Source organism: Equus przewalskii, chromosome 1 (assembly GCF_037783145.1).
Source record: "Equus przewalskii isolate Varuska chromosome 1, EquPr2, whole genome shotgun sequence".
In the NCBI taxonomy this organism is placed as follows: domain Eukaryota; kingdom Metazoa; phylum Chordata; class Mammalia; order Perissodactyla; family Equidae; genus Equus; species Equus przewalskii.
In genome coordinates, this window is record NC_091831.1 from 77193669 (window position 1) to 77214441 (window position 20773).

A 20773-nucleotide genomic window follows, 5' to 3' on the forward strand; every position below is an offset into this window, starting at 1 on the left:
GGAGCAAAACTGGAAATGGGTAGACCAGTTAGGAACCTGTTGTGGTGATTTGCGAGTGCTTTCATGGTGACCTGCCCTGTGCGGTGGCAGGGAGATATGACAGGTACGCGGTAGAGAGAAACACCAGGACTTGGTGATGGATTAGATGGGACAGATGCAAAACAGGAAAGTGACTTGGGCCGCCAGGGTTGGGGTGCCTTGGGGCACTGAATTAGGGAACATAGGAAAAGGAACAGACTGGGGGAGGTGATGATGACTAAGGATAGAATTTTGAATTTGTTACCTGTGTGATATCCACATGGACTTGTGAGGGAGCAGTTGGGTATAGAGGTCTGGAGCTCAGGAAGGAGGTCTGATAGGAAATACGATTCAGGAGTTGTCCTCATTTTAGGAATCACAACTCAGTGTCTTAAGGGGCCAGGCTCATGGCATCAGTGAGTGCTGCCAGTTGGTGTACCCCAGAGGGCGTGGTGGGAGGGAGGTGACCTGGGGAGCTCTAGTACTGCTGGGAAGATACGCTGGAGCTGTGTTCAGCCTTCATCACACCCTCTCTCTAGTGAGCCTTGGGCTGCAAAGCCCAGCAAACTAAAACCTCTATTTTTAAAGCATTCTTGCACCTAGGGCTTCAGGTAAAGTGCATTTGCACAGGATTTGGAAGGCAGAAGTGAGCCTCTGCTGACAAGTCAAGTCATGGAGGTGCTTGTTTTTTCTGAGGTGCTGTTAGCCGAGGTCCCAGTGTTTAGCTTCGTGAACACTCAGAAGCAGGATGCAACGTGTCGCTTTGCTGCTATGAATTATGGTAGGCCTGACATGGTGCAGGATCTTGCGGCAGCAGCTGAAGCTTCCTGATTGAGGTTGCTTGGTCATAGAAGAGAGGCAGGGTAGCCTGGTTCAGTGGTGTAGCTCCTGACAGCTCAACTGAGAGCTGAGAGTCTGTTCCTTTAGCATTTCCAGTGATTCTGTAATGAAGATCCATTTCTGCCTGACTACCCAGGTTCTGTTTCTGCAGCTAAACTCTGACAGACTAAAATTCAGATATTTTTCAAAATACTGTGCCAGTAATACAAAAACTGGCCATGGGGGAGAGGAGCATAGGAAGGAGGTGGGTGTGGTCATGGAAGGACAACAGGAAGGATCCTTAGGCCTTGGGACTGTTCAGTGTCTTGACTGTGATGGTGGATAGATCTGTGAACCTACAAGTGTGATAAAATTGTATAAGACTTAATACAACCCCCCCCCCCCCCACACACACACACACACAAGTACAAGTAAAAGTGGGGAATCAGGATTATATCAGTGGATTGAATCAGTGTCAACATCCTGGTTTAATATTGTGCTAAAATTTGCCAGATGTTGCCTTTGGGGAAACTGGACAAAGTGTACAAGGGGCACAGGGATCTCTGTATTATTTCTTAAAGCTGCACATGAGTCTACAGTTATCTCAGTAACAATTTCAGTTAAAAGAAGAAAAGCAGGAGCCGGCCCAGTGGCATAGTGGTTAAGTTAGTGTGCTCCTCTTTGGCGGCCCAGGGTTCATGGGTTCACGTCCCAGGCACAGACCTACACACTACTTGTCAAGCTGTGCTGTGGCAGTGTCCCACATACAAAATAGAGGAAGTTTGGCACAGAAGTTAGCTCAGGGCCAATCATCCTCACCAAAAAAAAAAAAAAAGAAGAAAAGCAGCTGTGGTCCACAAGCTTGGGAACTTTGAATGGATGGAAGCCATGGGAATGAATGAGGTCACTCACAGAGTGTATGCAGCCTAATAAAATAAGGAAGCCAAGGACAGAACCCAGGGGAACACCGGCAGGTAAGGGATAGGAGAAGAAGAGATCAAGAAGGAACAGCAAGAGGGTGGGAGGACAACCTTACGTGGTGTTCTCACGTCGTAGGAAGAGACCTTTGCCAAGAGAGTCGAGTGCCCTGGAGAGGTCGGGAAAGATAAGGGCTTAATCCATAGTGTTTAGCAACACGGAGGTTGTGACTGATGAATTCCACTGCAGTGATACATGAGGGGTACACAAGGGAAAGAGGTGGGGTAACCAGAAGATAGACTGTAGATAAATGCTTTGGGTCAGAAATTGGAATACCTGATTTTAAGATTTTAGAAAAAAGAACAGAGGTTTTATGACAAGGTCTAGGGTATGACTAGGGCACAGAAAGGCAGGTCATGGTTTTTTACGTGATGGTGGGGATGTAATGGTCTGGAAGTCACACCGACTACTGAAAAGGCTCCAGACCCTCTGCTGGCTTAGGAAGCTGGGAACGAAAGCTTAGGGAGAGGTTAAAGAACTTCCCGTGCGATGAGAGCTCTGAAAGGTACAGTTGGAAAGATTTAGAAGGGAAGGGAGAGCAGCGTGACATCAGGTCAGACGAGAGGAAGCAGATATTCTTTCCGGAGAAGGCTAGAAGAGAAAGGAGAGAACCGGTGGAGTTTACGTTTGGATAATGAGCAAAGACCATAGAGATGGGATGTGCAGTGAATTTAGTTGGCCACAAGCCATCTGTTGGCTAAGGTATTTTGGAAGAAGTCATTTTGAGTTTTTGCCTCCCTCCCTCGTTCTCCCTCACTTTAACATCTGTTCTGTGCATCTTATGTCTCTGCATATGTTATTCTAGGCCCTGTGGATTCTGCAGTGAACAGAACAAAGTACCTTCATTCTGGTGGGGGAGAGAGACAATAAATAAAGATTATTGACACAGGCTTTGAAGAAAAAGAAAGCAGGATAAGGGGCTAGAGGTTGGGTGCCTGGGGTGGGACAGCTATTTCAGAAAGTGGGTTCAGGGGAGACCTTTCCAAGGAGCTGGTTCTAACAAGTACCTGAAAGAAGTGGGTGAGCAAGCCACGTGAGGGTCAGGGGACTTTCCAGGCGGAGGGATCAGCAATGCAGGCCTAGGTGAGAACGGCCTTGTCGTTCCAAAGGAGGTCAGAGCGATTGGCACAGAGTAAGGGATGGGGCACAGGGGCAGTCAGGCCCCACGTAGGTTTTGGGGAAAAATCAAGAGTCGTGTTTGGGGCAGGTCATGTTTGGGGTGACCATCCTTTCACTAATACTATTCAGGTTTGCCTCTTCTTCACGTTAGTTATCTAATATGTAAATGGGGGATGATAAAACCTACCTTGTTGAGGTGTACACATTAAAAACAACATACATAAAATGCTATGCATAGCACTGTAGTACATAATTAATGGTGTAGGTAGTATATGTTTAGATATTATCACATGTGCTTCATAAGGTCATAAAGGACTATAGAATATTGGTAGTTAATTATTCACATTCTCTTTTTAAAAATTTTTAAATTACTTTCCAATGATATTTTGGTTGCCTTGGTTAACCTGCCTGGTTTTCAACTTCCAGATTAGAACTAAATACTTAATCGTGTATCATTCAGAGGTTGCCATTTTCCTGTGCTACCTATGACATTTCTCTTTGATCTTCCTTGTAGCCAAGTAAATATATTTGCTCTTCCATACATTTCATTTACTGATTTTTCTTAGATATACATCTAATATGCTATCAGCCTTCTTTGTGCCTCTTCTTAAAAACTGCTCTTCCCCCATGTCACCTTTTTAGCTGGGCCTTCCCTGACTAGTCACTTCACTTTACCGTGCCCCAGTAACGGACAGTATTTGTTAACGTTCATCATGTAGGCTGGTAGTATGTATGTTATACATTTGTGTGTGTGTATATATTTATTTATCTCCCAATAGCATCCTTGTACAGCTGGCCATACAGTGACCTTTGATAAATGTCGATGACATGTTGAATAAAGGAATGAGATAAAGAGAGTTATTTATATTTTGTCCTTCTCAGAGAAGCTTTGGGAAATTGAAGTGAGCTGTTAACCATACTGACGTATTGGTAAACACTTCTGTAAATAAGGTTGTTTTTAATCAGTCAGAGAAACCAACAGTAGGACTCTTGGCAGCCCAGTGAACATTTATTTACAGATGACCCATTTTGTGGGAGCATCAAGGTAGCTCCTGATGTTTTATTAAAAGTTTGAGTCTATCTGGTTTCCACGTTGATATATGTCACTTCCTTTGCCTTTCAACAGTTGTTAGACTGTGTGGTTTTAAAAAACAGGGACGATCATTGCATGAAATCTCCAGGCTATGAAGATGGAACAGTCTGTGAGTTCACAGGAAAAGACTACAGGGAAGTTTAAACTGTTTTACTACTTTTCTCCCCATTTCTTAATTTTCCTGCCACCACTCACTGCTATGTGGGTCCAAGATCACCATTAGGGAAAACAGTAGTTCAGAATCAAAGACAGCACTTTATGAGGTGCTTTGCTTTAGAAGCACTTCCAAGTTCACCAAAAGTGGGGCTCTTAAAGAATATTTCTAACTTTTTCAACCGAAGGTAACGTGATAAGTGATGGAGGCTGTTTCCAAAACATTCTGGTTGTATATTGGTGAGCACGAAAGCACTCTGTCCAAGTTAACCTAGGCACTGGAGCATGGGGAAAAAATGTACTGCAGCATTAGAAATGAAGCCAAAGAGCTGGGAGAATATTTTCTTTCTTGAGGAAATTTCTTTTCTTTCTTTTTTTTTTTGAGGAAGATTAACCCTGACCTAACTGCTGCCAATCCTCCTCTTTTTGCTGAGGAAGACTGGCCCTGAGCTAATATCCGTGCCCATCTTCCTCTGCTTTCTATGTGGGACACCTACCACAGCATGGCGTGCCAAGCGCTGCCATGTCCTCACCCGAGATCCGAACCGTCGAACCCTGGGCCGCCAAGAAGTGGAACATGCGCACTTAACCACTGCGCCACCGGGCTGGCCCTTAAGGAAATTTCTAATGCCAGTGTACCTGATTTATCTGAGAAGGATAAATGAGAAGCCACTGTGCTAATGCAAAACCAGTGAAATAAGATTTACTGTGTAGTCTTTTTATCATTTGTATACCCTGTTTTTGTTTATACAGTCAAGGGTAAAATGGTCCATGTTTACATTTGAAGAATTTTCCCCTTTCTTTTCAGAAACTAATTCTGAAGCAAGCCCTTATTATCGTACTGCAGTGGTGTTTCAATCACAATTTTAGTATTCGACTGTATGCATTAGTTGCTCTTAAGAAAATCTGGAACATGTGTAAAATGATGCATGTTGAAGAATTTGATGCTCTCACTTCTGTTATTGAATCCAGTCTGAATCAAGTGGAAAACATGCACGGCGCAGGGTGAGTAAACCTTGGACCCTCCACTGTACTTCCACTAGAGCGCACAGAGAAGATGTCGAAGGCGCCCCAGTTTTATTAGCGTCTCATCTTCCGTCATGCTGGAGCCCATAGAGCCCGGAAGGCCAAGTTTAAGCAGTTCACTGTTTGATGTACAGTTTAATACACTTCTCATTGTAGCCAGCTCCATCTTGACCTTTCACTGCTTTTTCATCCTTGATTATAAAAAATATTTATTTTATAAATAATCTTTTCCATCCTGTTAGATGTTTCTCTTCGGTATAGCCAAATGCCGTCACCCTTGTTGTCAAGGAGCTGGTGAGAAACAGCATGATCTGACTTTAAAGACATACTCCTAATGCCTCAGTTGTACTAGTTAAAGCTGGAAGCTTTTTTCTTTTTCTTTCCTAAGAGAACTCTATTCCTCAAACAAAATCCTATACAGAAGCTCAATATCAAACAGATAGAACACTGCTGCTGTGGATAGAGGTGGGGAGTGGGGCATGGCCCAGATTTTGTGAGGCCCCCTTTCTCCCACACCCATCGCTGGTTGAAGGTGACCCACAAAAGCAGCAGAAGTATCCTCAGCACCTCCTGGTATCCGAATGTACTGCCTCATCCCTAAGTTGTTGTTGTTTTACTTTGTCATTATCATCATAGATTGTCACCATCCTGGAAGGCTGGGAGTTTTATAAATTTCAGAGACCCAGGCAATATCAACATAAAAAGCTTTTCTTCAGAGGCTCAAAAACACTCACTAATTTACATAAACAAACAGATAAAGGTTGGAAGCAGCATATTAGGCATATGAAACAGTGTGTGGAAAACCAATAACATGTAGGGTCTTTGCCTTGACCATCAAGTTAGCACATGGTACAGATAAGACTGTTTATGAGCCGTTACGAAGCTTGATGTGGTGCTGGGCCTGAGCTACTTCTGTGGCCAAAAACTGCCTTATGACCCTGCTCCCTACCTTAACTTTTGATACCTTTGTTAAAAGAGGAATTTGTGTGACTAAGTAGGTAAAGGAGGTTTTGGGGGCTCAGGAGAAAGATATTTAATTCAGCAAATGTAAATACTAAAATATAGTTACATGAGAGAGAAAAGGGAAGAGAGAATAGAAGGAGGCAAGAGTTAGGTGGGGAGATAGGATGGGTCATAGATGAGGGACAAGGGAGCAGAGCGAGCTGGTGAATGCCTCTGGCATGTCGTACACAGTGCTGTGTCCTGGAAAACTGCCTCAGATGCTGGTGCCAAGAGCCTAGTCACTACAATTAGTAATTCACCACAGCGTTGTCTAGAATTCCTGACTTTCCAGGTGTATCCCAGCAACTAGAATCTTTGATCTTTTTCAAGTGATCATGAAAGTCTCGTTTCTTCATGGTGTGTGGGTATGCGTATATTTATCGTTTCTTGTATTTGGTGAATATTTGGCTGAGTTTATTTACGTGAGTAGATGTGGACGTAAATATTTTTCAGGATAACACTTGTGTTATCATGTAGAAAGCCAACTCAAACTGCAGAAGTTTTTCCTAATCATACTTGAATGTACAATTTAATGAAACCATATTAACAGAACGCACTCCTGCCTCTGTGCAGTGTGCTCCTTGTGTTTGACAGCTGGAGATAAGTAACCAGGGGCCATAGCTTACAGTTAATCCCAGGACTTTTAGCCTGTCCGTAGCAGAAGGAAGTCTGAGGAAATTGACCTAATTTTTAACATGCAGACAGGCATTTGTGGGTCAGTTTATTGTGTTCTCTATGAGCAAATCATGATTTATTGTTTGGTGTTGACATGTTTTAGTTGGTTGGTGATGCTATTCAAGATTCTTGGTAGCTGTATTTTGATTTCTAAAAACAATTGGCTCAGCTCATATTTTTCACTAAGCAATAAAACACCCTTTTAAGAAATAACTTATTCTTTTAAAAGTCCTAGTAGCAGCTAGGAGATATAACTAAGAAAAATAAGGACCCCTGGGTGGTAAGCCATCTCTGCTTTGAATGCACACCTACTAAGAGTCAGCTTTGTGGCAGGTAAGGCTAGTGCTGGGGACCAGCTGCAGGCCAGATAGAGGAAGTTTCCAGCATCGTGGAGCTCACTGTCAGGTGCAGATGGACATCAAATAAATAACCATATGAATAAAAAGAGATTTAAATCACGGTGAGTACTCTAGTGGAAGAGTGAAGAGTGTGATGAGAGAAACAGACTGTTTAGTCCGGGTGGTTTAGAGAAGGCTTTTGTGAGTAATGTAGTGTCTAAATTACAATTTAAAGAATGAATAGGAATCAGGCAAATGAAGAGTGGAGGAAAATGATTTCTGGGCAAAAGAGACCGTGTTTGGAAAAGCGCAGAGGGGGAGATGTGCTGATATGCTCAGAGCGCTGCAGAAGGCAGGTCTGACAGAGGAGCAGCGCATGAGGACGGCGCGCAGCAGCGGCTGAGACGCGACGGCCAGGCCGAGCCGGGCGGAAGCCAGTTTCTATTTCAAGAATTGTGAAGCCAGTGAAGAGTTTAGACTCCAGAATGTCATCACCTGTTTGCTTTTGCATTTTTAAAAGTGTGAAGAGCAGATCAGAGGCCCGTAAGAGCGAATGGGAGGAAAATGGTGAGTCAGATTCTCTTGAGATTAGTAGAGGGATAGAGAAATGTACAGGTTTGAGGTAAGGAAAGCAAGAGCCTAAAAGCACCCACTGGATTTAGCAAGAGCAATTTCAGTGCCATAGTTGGTGGAGTAGAAACCCATTAAAATGGGTTGAAGAGTGGATGGGACAGTATATTTATGTTTGTGAAATCCAGGTGATAAGTTCATTGGTGTCTGTTATTTTCTTTACTTGAATATTTAAAATATTTCATATCTTTAATTATTAAAAAATGGGCAATGAGGAAGATAAAACACAGCCAAGTTGTGCAAATAATTCTCTCTAAAGACTTCTCTGTAAAGTGGGGTGGGAAGAATAGTTAATGGTGGATGTGCTGTCAAAGAGGGCTTTTATAGTATTTTTGGTAACATCAGTTTTTTTTTTCCCCCCAAAGCCCCAGTGCATAGGTATAAATCCTAGTTGTAAATCTTTCCAGTTCTTCTTTGTGGGGCGCCGCGACAGCTTGGCTTGACGAGTGGTGTGTAGGTCTGCGCTTAGGATCCGAACTGGCGAACTCCAGGCCATCAAAGTGGAGCGCGCGAACTTAACCACTTGGCCACCGGGCCAGCCCCCACATTAGTTGTTTTTAAATAGGAATTCGTGGTTAGGAAACTGAACAGTGCAGAAAGGTATCCAATAAAAACAAGACAGTCTCCTCTCCTCTCTTCTTTCCTCTCGTCTCTACCAAAGGTGATATCTCCTAAATGGGTGATCTTTTAACAGCTACCTTCTGTTCCATTGAGTTGCTGAGTCCCCTGCTCATGGAGACTTTAGTAAGGTTTTTGTTTTTTAAGATTAGACATAAAGCAGTTTTGAATAGGCTGAAGGAAAGGCCAGAAGAGAGAAGAGGGGAAGACTCAGAAGGGGGGAGGTGGAGGAAAATCCAAGGGACTGGGATCTTGAGCACATAGTGGGGTATTGTCCTTGGAAGAGAATCTCTTGAAAGGGAAGGGAAAGAGGACAGGTGCATAAGGAGGTGGCAGGAGATGGAAGATCTGTCATCTGAGTCTTCTGTTTCTCACCCCAGTGACGTGTGAGGCACGGCCATCTGCTGATGGTGAGAGAGGTGAGAAGACAGCTGGGAAGTTTGGGGTGTGAAGAGGATACACTGGCCATAACAGGAGAGCCATCTTGCCAGGAAAATAGCTTGAAATTGCTACTCAGCTTTTGGGTTGTGGGTCATGAATTTAAACTGAAACCTGCTGGTCACATTGTATGATTTTTATCCCTACCTCTTTTGTCTTTTTAAACTTGACAAATGTGTTAAGAATTTAAAGCCTGCTCATATTAAATTTGTTTGGTTATGGAAGTTGGAACAGTTTGGCTATGTGTTGTGAATCTTGAGAGTAGAAAAAGTGATTTATGTAATGGTTTTCTCTCCTGGAAAAAAAAAAAAAAGCATTTGCTGCCAGAGACTTATGTAGTTCTCTTTTAGATTCTTTTCCCCCAAGGGTTCAAGCTGTGTCTCTGGCAGGCTGTTCCTATGAGGTCTTCCCATCACTGCCAGTTGACGACCATCTCTGCCTCCCGTCACGTTTGATGGAGCTCAGGCTCTGCACGCTCCGCTAGATTGATCCCATCCTTTAAGTGCGGAGAGCTGGGTTTCATTCTTGTTGATCATTGTTGTATGACTTTGAGAGAGTTATTTAATTTCTGTGTCTGTCTTTGAGTTTCATTTGAAAAGGTCGGATTTACAGCCAGTGTTTAAAGTATGTTGATCTTGGAGATATGGGTGTATAAATCTTAGGATAAAATTCACAGAATGTTCATTCATTCTAAATTCTGCAGCACCTCTTTAAGATATCTAATTGATTTCCCCCCCTTACCAGAATTGTTGCACTTGTTTGTACCTCATTCTGTATCTTTAATCCTTAGGAATGCCAAGAAGAATTGGCAACGCATCCAAGAGCATTTCTTTTTTGCAACATTTCACCCTCTTAAGGATTATTGTCTGGAGGTGAGCAGAGAACATCGTTTGTAAATTCTGTACTGTGTCTTTCACCCTCATGCTTCCTTTCTGCCATAGTTGTGGAAGGGTTATGATTAGGTTAATTTTTTCCCCTTGCTTGCGAACTTCACCTTAACATTGTAAAGTTCTGAGTTTAATGTTGTCCCGTATGCAGATGACTTGCTTGCATGTCCCTCTTAGGCAGTGAAAATTGGCTAGTCATTTTCACTTTCTGTTTCTCAGGCAGTGTCTGCTTGTAAACACTGGAAGGGGGAGTATTTAACTCTAAACAGAAATCTGTTCTGACAGTAAAAGGAAATGAGTGAGAACATTGGTGCAGGTGAGATTTTGTCGTAATGAAGCCGATTGTTAATGAAAAAAAAAAGATCTCTTTCGTTAATTGCATTTTTTAGGTTCTGGGTGACTAAAATTGTATAGCAAATGACACACCACCTCATGATTGTAACTGTGTTTACATAATTTTAAGAACCATAAACATATTTATTACAATTAGCATGTAAGTTAATTAACTTAATATGTAAATTAAAATTTGTATAGATCATATTACTTTTTCCCTTTTTCAACTATAATTATAATGTTTTGGCTTTGAATTTAAAACCTTTGACCCAGGACTTTTCCTCTAGAGAACTTGGAAGTATCAGTAAATTTAGCTACTGTGCATAAGCAGTTTTTTTTGATTACTAATAAGCTAACTTTTTAAAAAATATATATATATTGTGAGATATTCATCATAGAACAATAATGTGTGCTTTCTGTTGCTTCGTTGCAAATATTATTTAGGATTTTAACATGCTCTGTTCTGTGTTCTTTAGTGCCCAGAATGCTTTGTTTGCCATCTTTCTGAAGGACCTTTAATAACTCTCTAGTGCTAACCAGCCTTTCTATTCAGTCTCCAGCAGGAGTAAGTCCCTTGCTTCCCTCTTTCCCTCATCCTGCCTGCGACTGCCTCACTCTCACGTATTTATATATCTTACTCTCCATTAATGATAGGAGTCATAACCATCAGTGTAAATAAAATAATGGCTTGCAAGAACCCTGTCTCTCTATGTATTTGAAGCTGTATTTAGTACCTCCTTAATAAATATTTAGTTGCAATCATTATGCAGTTTAAAGTTCCACAAATGTTGCTAGCATGAAGAAAATCATATTTATTCTAAAAACTTTTATGAAGACTTGCACATTGTTGTAAATTTATTTCATTTTTAAGTTGCCTGTTGCTTGTCCTTCTGCTTCTTATGTGCCTTTTCACCTTTGATGATAGTCTGGTTCTCAGTTTTCTTTTAGTAGGTAAGAAAAAGAAATGAGGATTGTTGATGTAATAACTAAATAATTACAATTTACAGTTGTGTCACGCTGTGCCATTTACAAAACACTTTCCTATGCTGTTGTAACCTGATTTTATCCACATTTTAAAAATGAGGAAGTTGAAGCCAAGAAAGGCTAAATGGCTTGTCTAACATCGCACAGCTAATATATAGTCAAGGCCAAATTTAGATTCTACATTTGTCTAATGTTAGTGGGAGTAGAGATTTGGCATCAGAAGAGCTTGAACTTGATTGCTTATGAAGGTAGTGGTTATCAATAAATGGCATTTATCCAAATGTTCTCCAACATTAATGCTGATTAATTCCAAAACACTTTCTGCTTTTGTTAAGAGCACGGAGGTTTATTACATGCAGTTACGAATACCAAAGTAGAAGATCTGCCTGATCTCCAGGATTTCCTAAATTAATCCCCTCATTTCTTAGAAAATGAGAAATACATCTAGAAAATTGCTACAAGACGTAAATGAAAGTGTGTAATTTGATCAGATATGATAGTTTGGGAGAATACATTAGTAACAATAAGTTGTACTTTAAACATGTTATCATGTATTGCTTTGTTATCTTTAAGGGCAAAAAATTAAGACTTTGCAATTTTCTTTTCAGACCATATTTTACATCCTTCCACGCCTTTCAGGCCTTGTTGAAGATGAGTGGATTGCCATTGGTAAATTTACCAGCTTCACTGACATTCCTTTAGATGCAGGATTTCAGTGGTACCTTTCTTCCACTCAACTTTGTGACCTAGAACCAGGGGACTGGGCTCAGCAGGACAGAGGTAAAGAGAATCGCTCTGGTTCCCTTGTTGACTCGGTTAGGCTTATTGATTTAAGTTACTTAGGACAGGTAGTTGACTTTTCATTGACGTGGTGAGCTCTGCTCCTCCACTTAGAGAAAAGCCAGTGAAAAAAGGTGGTAAAACTTTGACTAGTACTTTCAGCTGAAAGTTAGCTTTGCTATAGAAAGCCAAAAACAGCCTGATATACTTTATTATATAAAGCTAGTGGCTTCTCTTTTCTTTGAAATACTATTGTTAATTAATATTCACTGCTCTTCCACAATATATTTCTGTAAAAATATAGCTTTCAAAAAGGGCTAAATTATGAAATTTCTTGTCTCATTTAGGGATAAAACAGAGCTCTTGATTCTAGTCCCTTCTCTGTCTGGTTGGACATCATGTCATCTGTTACCATCTTTCTCCTGTGCCTTCACCTTTTTTTACATCTACTTCTTCCCTTTGGGTTTCTTTAGGACGCGCATTTCCTTCTGTTGCTCACTCCTCTTCCCCGCTCCTCCTCCCTCCCTTCACAGTCCTGCTGCCCTAAGGAAGCCAAGCATCAAGTCTCCCACCCATTTTAGAAATCACAACTAATGTTAATAGTTGTGTATTAGTAGTCTACAGTCTCATCATTTCTGTCACTCACATTTTGTCCTCGTTCTGACTCTTTGCTAACCCATAACTACCATTGAAACTTCTTGCAGAAAATCAGAAATTTTCTTTGTCTCCTTCATTACAAAACCTAAATAGAAGCTCTTCTCTTATCATCCCTGACCTTTGTGTAGCCTTTATTTGCTAGTTTCTTGCTGTCCTGATTTTCCTCCTCAATCCGACTCCTCACTCTCCTTTATGAGCTCCCCTACTTGTCCTTTATATTTGTAGTTCTCCAAAATTTTAATGTTTTCAAGAATTCCTTGGACAACTCGGGTTCTGCCCTGAGATTTTAATTCAGTATGTCTGGAAGAGAGTTCTGAAAAAGAACATTTTTATCAAACACTCTAGGTGGTTCACTAATGCATTTTAAGACATATCACCTTAAATTTATTTATTCATTCAACAAGAGATTTATTGACTGCATCTTATGCAGTAGATATAAGACAAAGTCCCTGTCCTCATGGCGCTTACATTCCTACAGGGGAGACAGCCCTAAGCAGATATGTAATATAATGTCAGTTAGTAAAAAGTACTGTGCAAAAAAAAAAAAAACAGAGTGAAGAGAGAGACAAAGGCTTAAAAAGAGCTTTCTAAGGAGTTGACATTGAGCAGAGACCTAAGTGAAGTGAGAGCAAGGCAAGCAGTGATCTGGGGGAAGAGCTTTCCCAAAACAGAGAACAGCAAATGTGAAGATTTGGGGACAAAAGATGGGGACAGAGCTGTTTCATCAGTGTTGTGGAAACAGCCTGACGGGGGTGGGCTGAGCAGAGACTGGGAGGGAGGAAAGGTGTAGAGACAACTGATTGGAGTTCTGCCGCAGAGTAGAGCAGAGGAATGAGGTGTTACCTGGATGGGGACAAAGCTGGAGAGGTCTATTTAGTTTGTTTATTTTTGGTAAAGAGAGGGATATTGCAATAGGGTTTTGTGCTGAGACTTAAATGTTAGTATCCTCCAAATGTTTTCATTGGCCTGGTTTTCTGTGCTGCAAGCTCTCCCTGAACCTTTTTATTAATTTCCACAACTTGAGACAACCACCTATAGAACTGTAACTTTCGAATCTTTGTCTCTGCCTAGCCTCTTTCCTGAGAGTACTGGACATTCTTTAAACTCAACATATCCAAATTGAATTTGCCTGTCTGTCCAAACTAGGCTCCTCGATGTACCCTTTCTATTAATGGCGTCACTCCGTCATCATAGAAGTCATCCTTTCCCTGTTCTGTCTCTTGCCACACCCATCCAATACCAGATCTTGGTGATTCTGCCTCCCAAATCTGGCTTCTCCTGGTTAGCCCCTCTTGCACTGACTTAATTTAGACTGTCTTTATCTTTGCCTGGACTAGTGCAAAAGCCTCTACATGGTTTTCCAGCCCCAACTTAATCCCCATGTCACTTTTAGGAGGGATTTTTCTAAAACACAAAACCAGTACTGTTATCCCCATTCTTAAAACCCTTTAATGGCTCCCATCTCTAGAATAATTCTTTATCATTATATACAAAGTCCTTGTGATCTTATCTGAGCCATCACCCTCCATCCATTGCATGCTGTGCACAACGCCAGTCCTGCTGCTGCCCGAGCCATTTCCTTCCACATCCCGTGCATGTGCACATGCTGTGTCTACAGTCTGCACTGCCCTTCCCACACACTCTGCTTTGCAAACTGTTACTTCCCTTCCCTTGAGCCTTCTGGGTCTTACTCTTTGCCCTCCGTCCCCAGACGTTAATAACTCCTTTCTGTGGGAGCATCCCCTCACTAGAGTACTGCATTAGGGTTATTTGCATGTCTCCTCCATCCCCAGGAAGCTAAGTGCTCCTTGATTGCTCAGTCAAGTTTGGAGCGGGGCAGAGCTGAGGAAGAGCCTGGAAGGAGAGTCTCAGTCCTGTACTAGAGATCAAAACACTGCAGGGAGACTGGTCAATACCATTCTGTGTGCCCATCAGGGTAGTTAGAAGACAGTTGCTTCAGAGAGTATCCTTCATTTTAGAGAAGTTCTCCCAAGTACTTGTAAAATAATTTAAAATAAAGACTATTTCTATTTTTTCAGGAAAATAATATTTCTACAGATAATTCCAATCCAATACTAACAATAGTTTGTAAGACACAGTGTTATTTTATGAACCACTAAGAAAAAATGCTACCAAACTATGATACCCTATGGATTCTAAGATGCTTCCCAATTTTGGACGTGCTAAAATGTAAAAAAATATGCATCTTATATTTTCATGAAAGGTATACTGGATAGTAGAGTTGAATTTGAAAATTTAAAATTACTCTTGAAAATGGCAATTGTGTCTGAATTGAAGTAAAGTTCTTTAATGAATCTCATTCTAAACTATCATTTTAAACTCTTAAAAATATGTGTGTGTGTGCAATTAAATAAATAGGGAAATTTATACATGTGGGAATATTTTCTTTTTCCTTCCCAGGTTTTAATTCAGGTGAGGCAGACGACCAGTCTGAGTGGACTGATGTTCAGAAGAAGATCATCCCATGGAAAAACAATGTTCCAGATTTGGACCTGGAGCTCGCATTTCAGGATCGTGCTGCCAAACTTGGAAAGTCAATTAGTAGACTGATTGTAGTGGCCTCACTCATTGATAAACCAACCAACTTAGGAGGTAATATTGCAGTTTTCTAGAGAATTGCGTAAAATCTTTTGATCCTGAAGATGTTTAATCAATCCAATACCATTTTTGGCTGTCCTTTCCACATGTAACCCTCTTGGGGAGCTTCAGAGGAACATATGGGACATGATGAGCTTAGTATTCTGCTGCAAACAGTAATTTCAGCTTGTTCTGTATAGGACTGTGCCGGACCTGTGAGGTATTTGGGGCCTTGGTGCTCGTTGTTGGCAGTCTTCACTGTGTCAAAGACAAACAGTTTCAGCACCTCAGTGTTTCCGCAGAACAATGGCTTCCTTTGGTGGAGGTGGGTGGAAAGTTATTTATTGTTAAAATTTTTATTTACTGAAATCCTTTGCAGTACTCTATTTTCTGTATTAGTCCTTCGCAGTAATTTATAGTACTCCAGCATTTAATAGTTGAAAATAATATTTAAAGTAAAATACAGCCCACTTCTCTTCCTTTTGTTATCTTTCACATTGTTGTCTTTTTAGAAATCATCAATAATGTAGAATTCTTTTCAGTAAAGTGTATCCTGTTGCAACTCACTCTTGATTTAGGAATACTTTTTATAAATTTATATGATGTTAGGGGAGTTCTTTTTTATAGCATATAATTCTGTCCTTTTAAAAAGACTTTTAACAAGCTGAGTTTCATAAAAAATTTTTAAAACTCTGATTTGACTCCAAGCAGGGCTATAAGTGAATGATTTAATATTCTGCTCTTTTTAAACTCATATTAAGGTAAAACCACCTCAGTTAATCGATTATCTGCAACAGAAAAAAGCAGAAGGTTATACCATCATTGGTGTGGAACAAACTGCCAAAAGTTTAGACCTAACCCAGTACTGCTTTCCTGAGAAATCTCTCCTCCTGTTGGGGTAAGAAAATTCTCTTGAGTCTCAGTCTAGAAAATGTTTCAGAAATTTCACAGTTTCCCTGGACTCCTGATATTACACCTGCATTTGACCTCTGATTTGTAATGTTTGTGGAAAGCCCCCCTAGTTTTCATTTAATTTCACTTGTTTGGGATGGTCAGGTGAACACAGAATTGACTCATAAATCTTTTTGTTACACTTATTTATTTTCCTAGTACCAGAGACTTGTTTCATTTTGTTACTCTGTCTCTTCCAGTAACATTCAGAGTATTTGAGAAAAATATTGTTTGGTACAGGAAAACTCACCTTTCTTCTCCCGTTTTTCTTCATCAGAAATGAACGTGAAGGAATTCCAGCAAATCTGATCCAGCAATTGGATGTTTGTGTGGAAATTCCTCAGCAGGGTATCATCCGCTCACTTAACGTCCATGTGAGTGGAGCCCTGCTGATTTGGGAATATACCAGACAGCAGCTGCTTAAGCATGGGGACACCGAGTCATGACGTTTGTGCCTTATCTGAGATGAGTTGTCGGTGCTATGGAAACATTTTTAAAAACTATTTGGACTAATAGATTCTGAAATTTACTGGGGTAATTTGTATTTCTTTTTCTTGCAATTAATGCCAAAACTACTTCACGTGCCTTAAGTATTTTACTATATGTTGTTCCCTTTAATAAATTTTTTAGCTAAATTGTATGGCTCTTTTAATAAAATATGTTAAGCAATTGTGGAAATAAAACAATGTATTTTAAAAAGATACTTTCTTTTCTAGAAACTAGTATTGTCAGAAATGTGCACTATGATTGGAATAAGGCAGAATGAAGGCAGCTAGTATCTATGAATACCACCCGCTAAGTCATAAGGAGCCACGTGGGGAGGAAGCAAAGGTTCTGCACAAAGAAGAGGAGCCGTTAGCCTCTTTTTGTGCTTTGCATCTGCTTATTCCCGAGGAAACAGGCTTGCAAGATGCTGAGCCAGCTTCCCTATAAAGTTCATAATGCTCAGGTAATAGGTTTTAGTTTATTTTTAAAGCCATGAGCTAGGCCATAATCATTCCTGTGAAGCTTTTAGGAAGTTTTTCATATAATACCTTTGCTCAGAGTTCAAATAGTGATCAGAAATAGTCTATATTTTGAAAACTGTCACATGGACCCAAAGGAGGTGAATTACTCTTGCACATCACTACCAAAAGTGAGAAGGGGACCCCGAAGGTTGATTTACTGTTTCTGTTGTTCTGAGGTTTCTTGTTTGTTTGTTTGACTGGGCCACTTCATTACCTAGCGGTAACCATTTATCACCGTCTGGCAATGAACTTCAATTACGTCTGAGTCCTTTTTAATAACATTTAAATTTCAGGGTCCATTACCTGTATTTTTTTCTTCTGTAGCTTTATTAAAATAATTTTTGTTTTGCAGAAGAGTTGCAAAGATAGTAGTTTCCATGCACTGCACCCAGATGCCTCTAATAGGATCTTACATAACTATGGACATTTACCAAACTAAGAAACCAACATTGATAATGGTGCTGTTCACTAAACTACAGATCTGGTCTATAGTCATATTTCCTGTTATCCCACTAATCTCTTTTCTGTTCCAGGAGCCAGTCCAGGCCACTACATTGCATTTAGTTATCACGTCTCCTTAGTCTCCTCCAATCCCTGATAGATCCTCAGTCTTTCCTTGTCTTTCATGACCTTGACACTTTTGAAGAGTACTAGTCATAACTATGTCCAGTTGTGGTTTGTCTGGTCTTTTCTCATGATCAGACTGAGGTTATGGGTCTTAAGGAAGGATACTGCAGTGGAGTGCCCTTGTCATCACGTCTCAGCATGACTTACTGCCTCAACCATTTGTTGAAGGCAACGTTTGCTATGTTCTTCTCTGTAAAGTTGCTATTTTTCAGCTTCCACAGTCTGTGTGTTAGGAGTGAGTCACTAAGCCCCGCCTACAATCAAGGGTGGGAAAATAAGCTTCATCTCTTGGGGGGAGGAGTATCAAAGAATTTGGGGGCAACTGTTAAAACTACTACAGTAATTAATAAATATTTTGGGAGAGATGCTTGGAGGCTGTGCCAATATACTGTTTCTCCTGAACGTTTTGCCCACTGATTTTAGCATTCATCAGTGGACATTGCCTGTACCAGTTATTATTGTAGTGTTCCTTTTTTTTTTTAGGAAGATTAGCCCTGAGCTAAATGCTGCCAATCCTCCTCTTTTTTCTGAGGAAGACTGGCCCTGAGCTAACATCCGTGCCCATCTTCCTTTACTTTATATATGGGATGCCTACCACAGCATGGCTTGCCTAGCAGTGCAATGTCGGCACCCGGGATCCAAACCGGCAAACCCCGGGCCGCCGAAGCAGAACGTGTGAATTTAACCACTGCACCACTGTGCCGGCCCTTACTGTAGTGTTCTAGTGGTGATATTCTGTATTTCCCTCGTTTCTTCTACATTCATTACTTGGAATTCTTCTGTGAGGAAGACTTGTCCCTTATTTAGTCATCTGTTTATATCAGTGTGGATGGTTGGCTCTCGTGTCCTTTTGACATGCTTTTTTTTCTGAGCACTTCCTTACTTTCTAGCACTACAGAATGCTCCAGGCTCTTTGGTTTTCTCTACCCCAGTTCTAGAATCAGACATTTCTCCAAGGAGCATTGGTTCCGTTTATTGGAGAATGGCATTAGAAACCAAGATCTGGGTGCTAGATGTGCTTGTTGCTAGTGGGGTATCACTGCAGGCCCTGTCAGGAGGCAGAGCTAGGGAATCTAGGTGTCTTCCAACCCACGTGTATGTATATAAATAGAATGTCTAGCTGTTAACATAAACATCTCTGACACCAATCGAACACCACAGGATTCATTCTAACATTGACCTCTTGCTTATTTTTACCTGCTTTTTTCTGACATAAACCTCGTGCTCATTATTGTGGTTTCAGAATTGCTAAACCATACCCCTGTGAAACTCAGCAATTTGTATAACTCTTTTCCTCTTTAGCCTTACAGTATCCAGTCAGAAGAGCATTTTTCATTTATTGAGGTTAGCCCCCGTCTTACCTACCCCACTGAAAAGTGAGTTTATGTCATATATTTATAATATGGTTAGACTCATTTATGACAATCTGCATTCCAAACTGGAATCCCTCCAAAATTTTGGCTGACCTGATTTTAATGTGCATACCATCAGAGTCACTCTTTGCAGTGTACAGTTTTGTGGGTTTTGACAAGTACATACTCACAGATCCACCCCTGCAGTACCACAGAAAACAGCTTCAGTACCTAAAAATTCCTTTGTGTAACTCCTTCACAGTCAACCACTTCTCCATTCCCAACCACTGATCTGTTCTCTATACTAATTTTGCCTTTTCCACAATCAAATAAATAGCAGCATATAATTTATAGCCTTTTGGGTCCAGTTTCTTTCATGTAGCACAATGTGTATAAGGTTCATCCAAGTTGTTGCCTGAGTCAGAAGTTCACTTCTTCCTATTGCTGAGCCGTATTCCAGTGTATAGACAGACCACAGCTTGTTTATGCATTCCTTTATTTCAGGCATCTGGGTGTTTTCCAGTTTTTGGCAATTATGAATGAAGCTGCTATAAACATTCATATAGGTTTTGTTTTCAGTTTATTTGGTGAACTATGTAGGAATGGGGTTGTTGGGTCATAAGGTAAGCATGTTTATAAGAAACTCCAAACTGTTTTCCAAAGGGGTTTTACCATTTTGCATTCCCACCAGCAGTGGCTGTGAGTTTCTGTTGCTCTGCATCCTCATCAGCACTTGGTACTGTCAACTTTTTTTTAAGCCATTCTAATAGATATGTAGTGATAGATCATCATGGTTTTAATTTGCATTATTCTACTAAGATGGAGCTTCTTTTTATAATATTATTCATAACACTATAAGTAGATATGAGAAAATATCTATTCACATAATTTGCCTACTTTTTAAACTTGGGTGATTTTTAAGTTGTAAGTTCTTTATTCTGGATACAAGTTCTTTATGAGATATGTAATTTGCAAATACTGTCTCCCAGTCTGTAATTTATCTTTTCAGTCTCTTATTGTAGCTTTTACAGAGCAAAAAATTTTAATTTTGATAAAGTCCAACTTAGCATATTTTTTCCTTTTATGGATTGTGCTTTTGATGTTATCTAAAAATTCATTTCCAAACCCCAAATCATGCAGAATTTCTCATTTTCTTGTAGAAGTTTTATAGTTTTATATTTTACATTTAGGTCTAGGATGCATTTTGAGTTGGGTTTTTAATAAGGTATGATGTATACATCCATGTTCATTTTGTGTGTGTGGGTGCATAATTTTTCCAGCACCATTTGTTGCAGATTATTCTTTCTCCATTGAATTGCCTTTGCACCTGTGTCCAAACTCACTTGACTCTATTAGTGTCAGTATATTTGTGGACTCTCTCTTCTGTTCCACTGAACTGTGTGTCTGTCCTTCTGCCAATACTATACTGTTTTGATTACTGTAGCTTTATAGTAAGCCTTGAAATCACGTAATATGAATCCTCCAACTTTATTCTTTTCAGAATTGTTTTAGCTTTTAGGTCCTTTGTCTTTCCCTACAAATTTTAGAATCAGCTTGTCAATAGTGACTATCTACAAAAAATCTTGTTGGAATTTTGATTGGGATTGTGTTGAACCCATAGAACAAACTGGGGAGACTTTTAACAATACCTTAACAATATTTAGTAGTCCAATCCATGAATACAGTATAT

General features: G+C 40.3%; 1 protein-coding gene across 9 annotated transcripts in view; it reads left to right on the forward strand.

Moving 5' to 3' along the window:
• Positions 1-16732, forward strand: part of TARBP1 (TAR (HIV-1) RNA binding protein 1) — an 84475-nt gene extending 67743 nt beyond the window's left edge. For 4 of the 9 annotated variants that reach the window (XM_070614658.1, XM_070614675.1, XM_070614668.1 and 1 more), the window contains 7 exons: positions 4989-5185; positions 9698-9779; positions 11720-11891; positions 14970-15161; positions 15347-15471; positions 15908-16044; positions 16375-16732. In XM_070614658.1, coding sequence (XP_070470759.1) covers positions 4989-5185; positions 9698-9779; positions 11720-11891; positions 14970-15161; positions 15347-15471; positions 15908-16044; positions 16375-16543 — 1074 coding nt within the window. In that variant the 3' untranslated portion in view covers positions 16544-16732. Of the gene's footprint in view, positions 1-4060; positions 5186-9697; positions 9780-10013; positions 10111-10603; positions 10693-11719; positions 11892-14969; positions 15162-15346; positions 15472-15907; positions 16045-16374 lie in introns of all 9 variants that reach the window. The other 5 variants (XR_011538690.1, XR_011538687.1, XR_011538686.1 and 2 more) reach the window with 4 other exon arrangements.
• The last annotated feature ends 4041 nt before the right edge of the window (positions 16733-20773 follow it).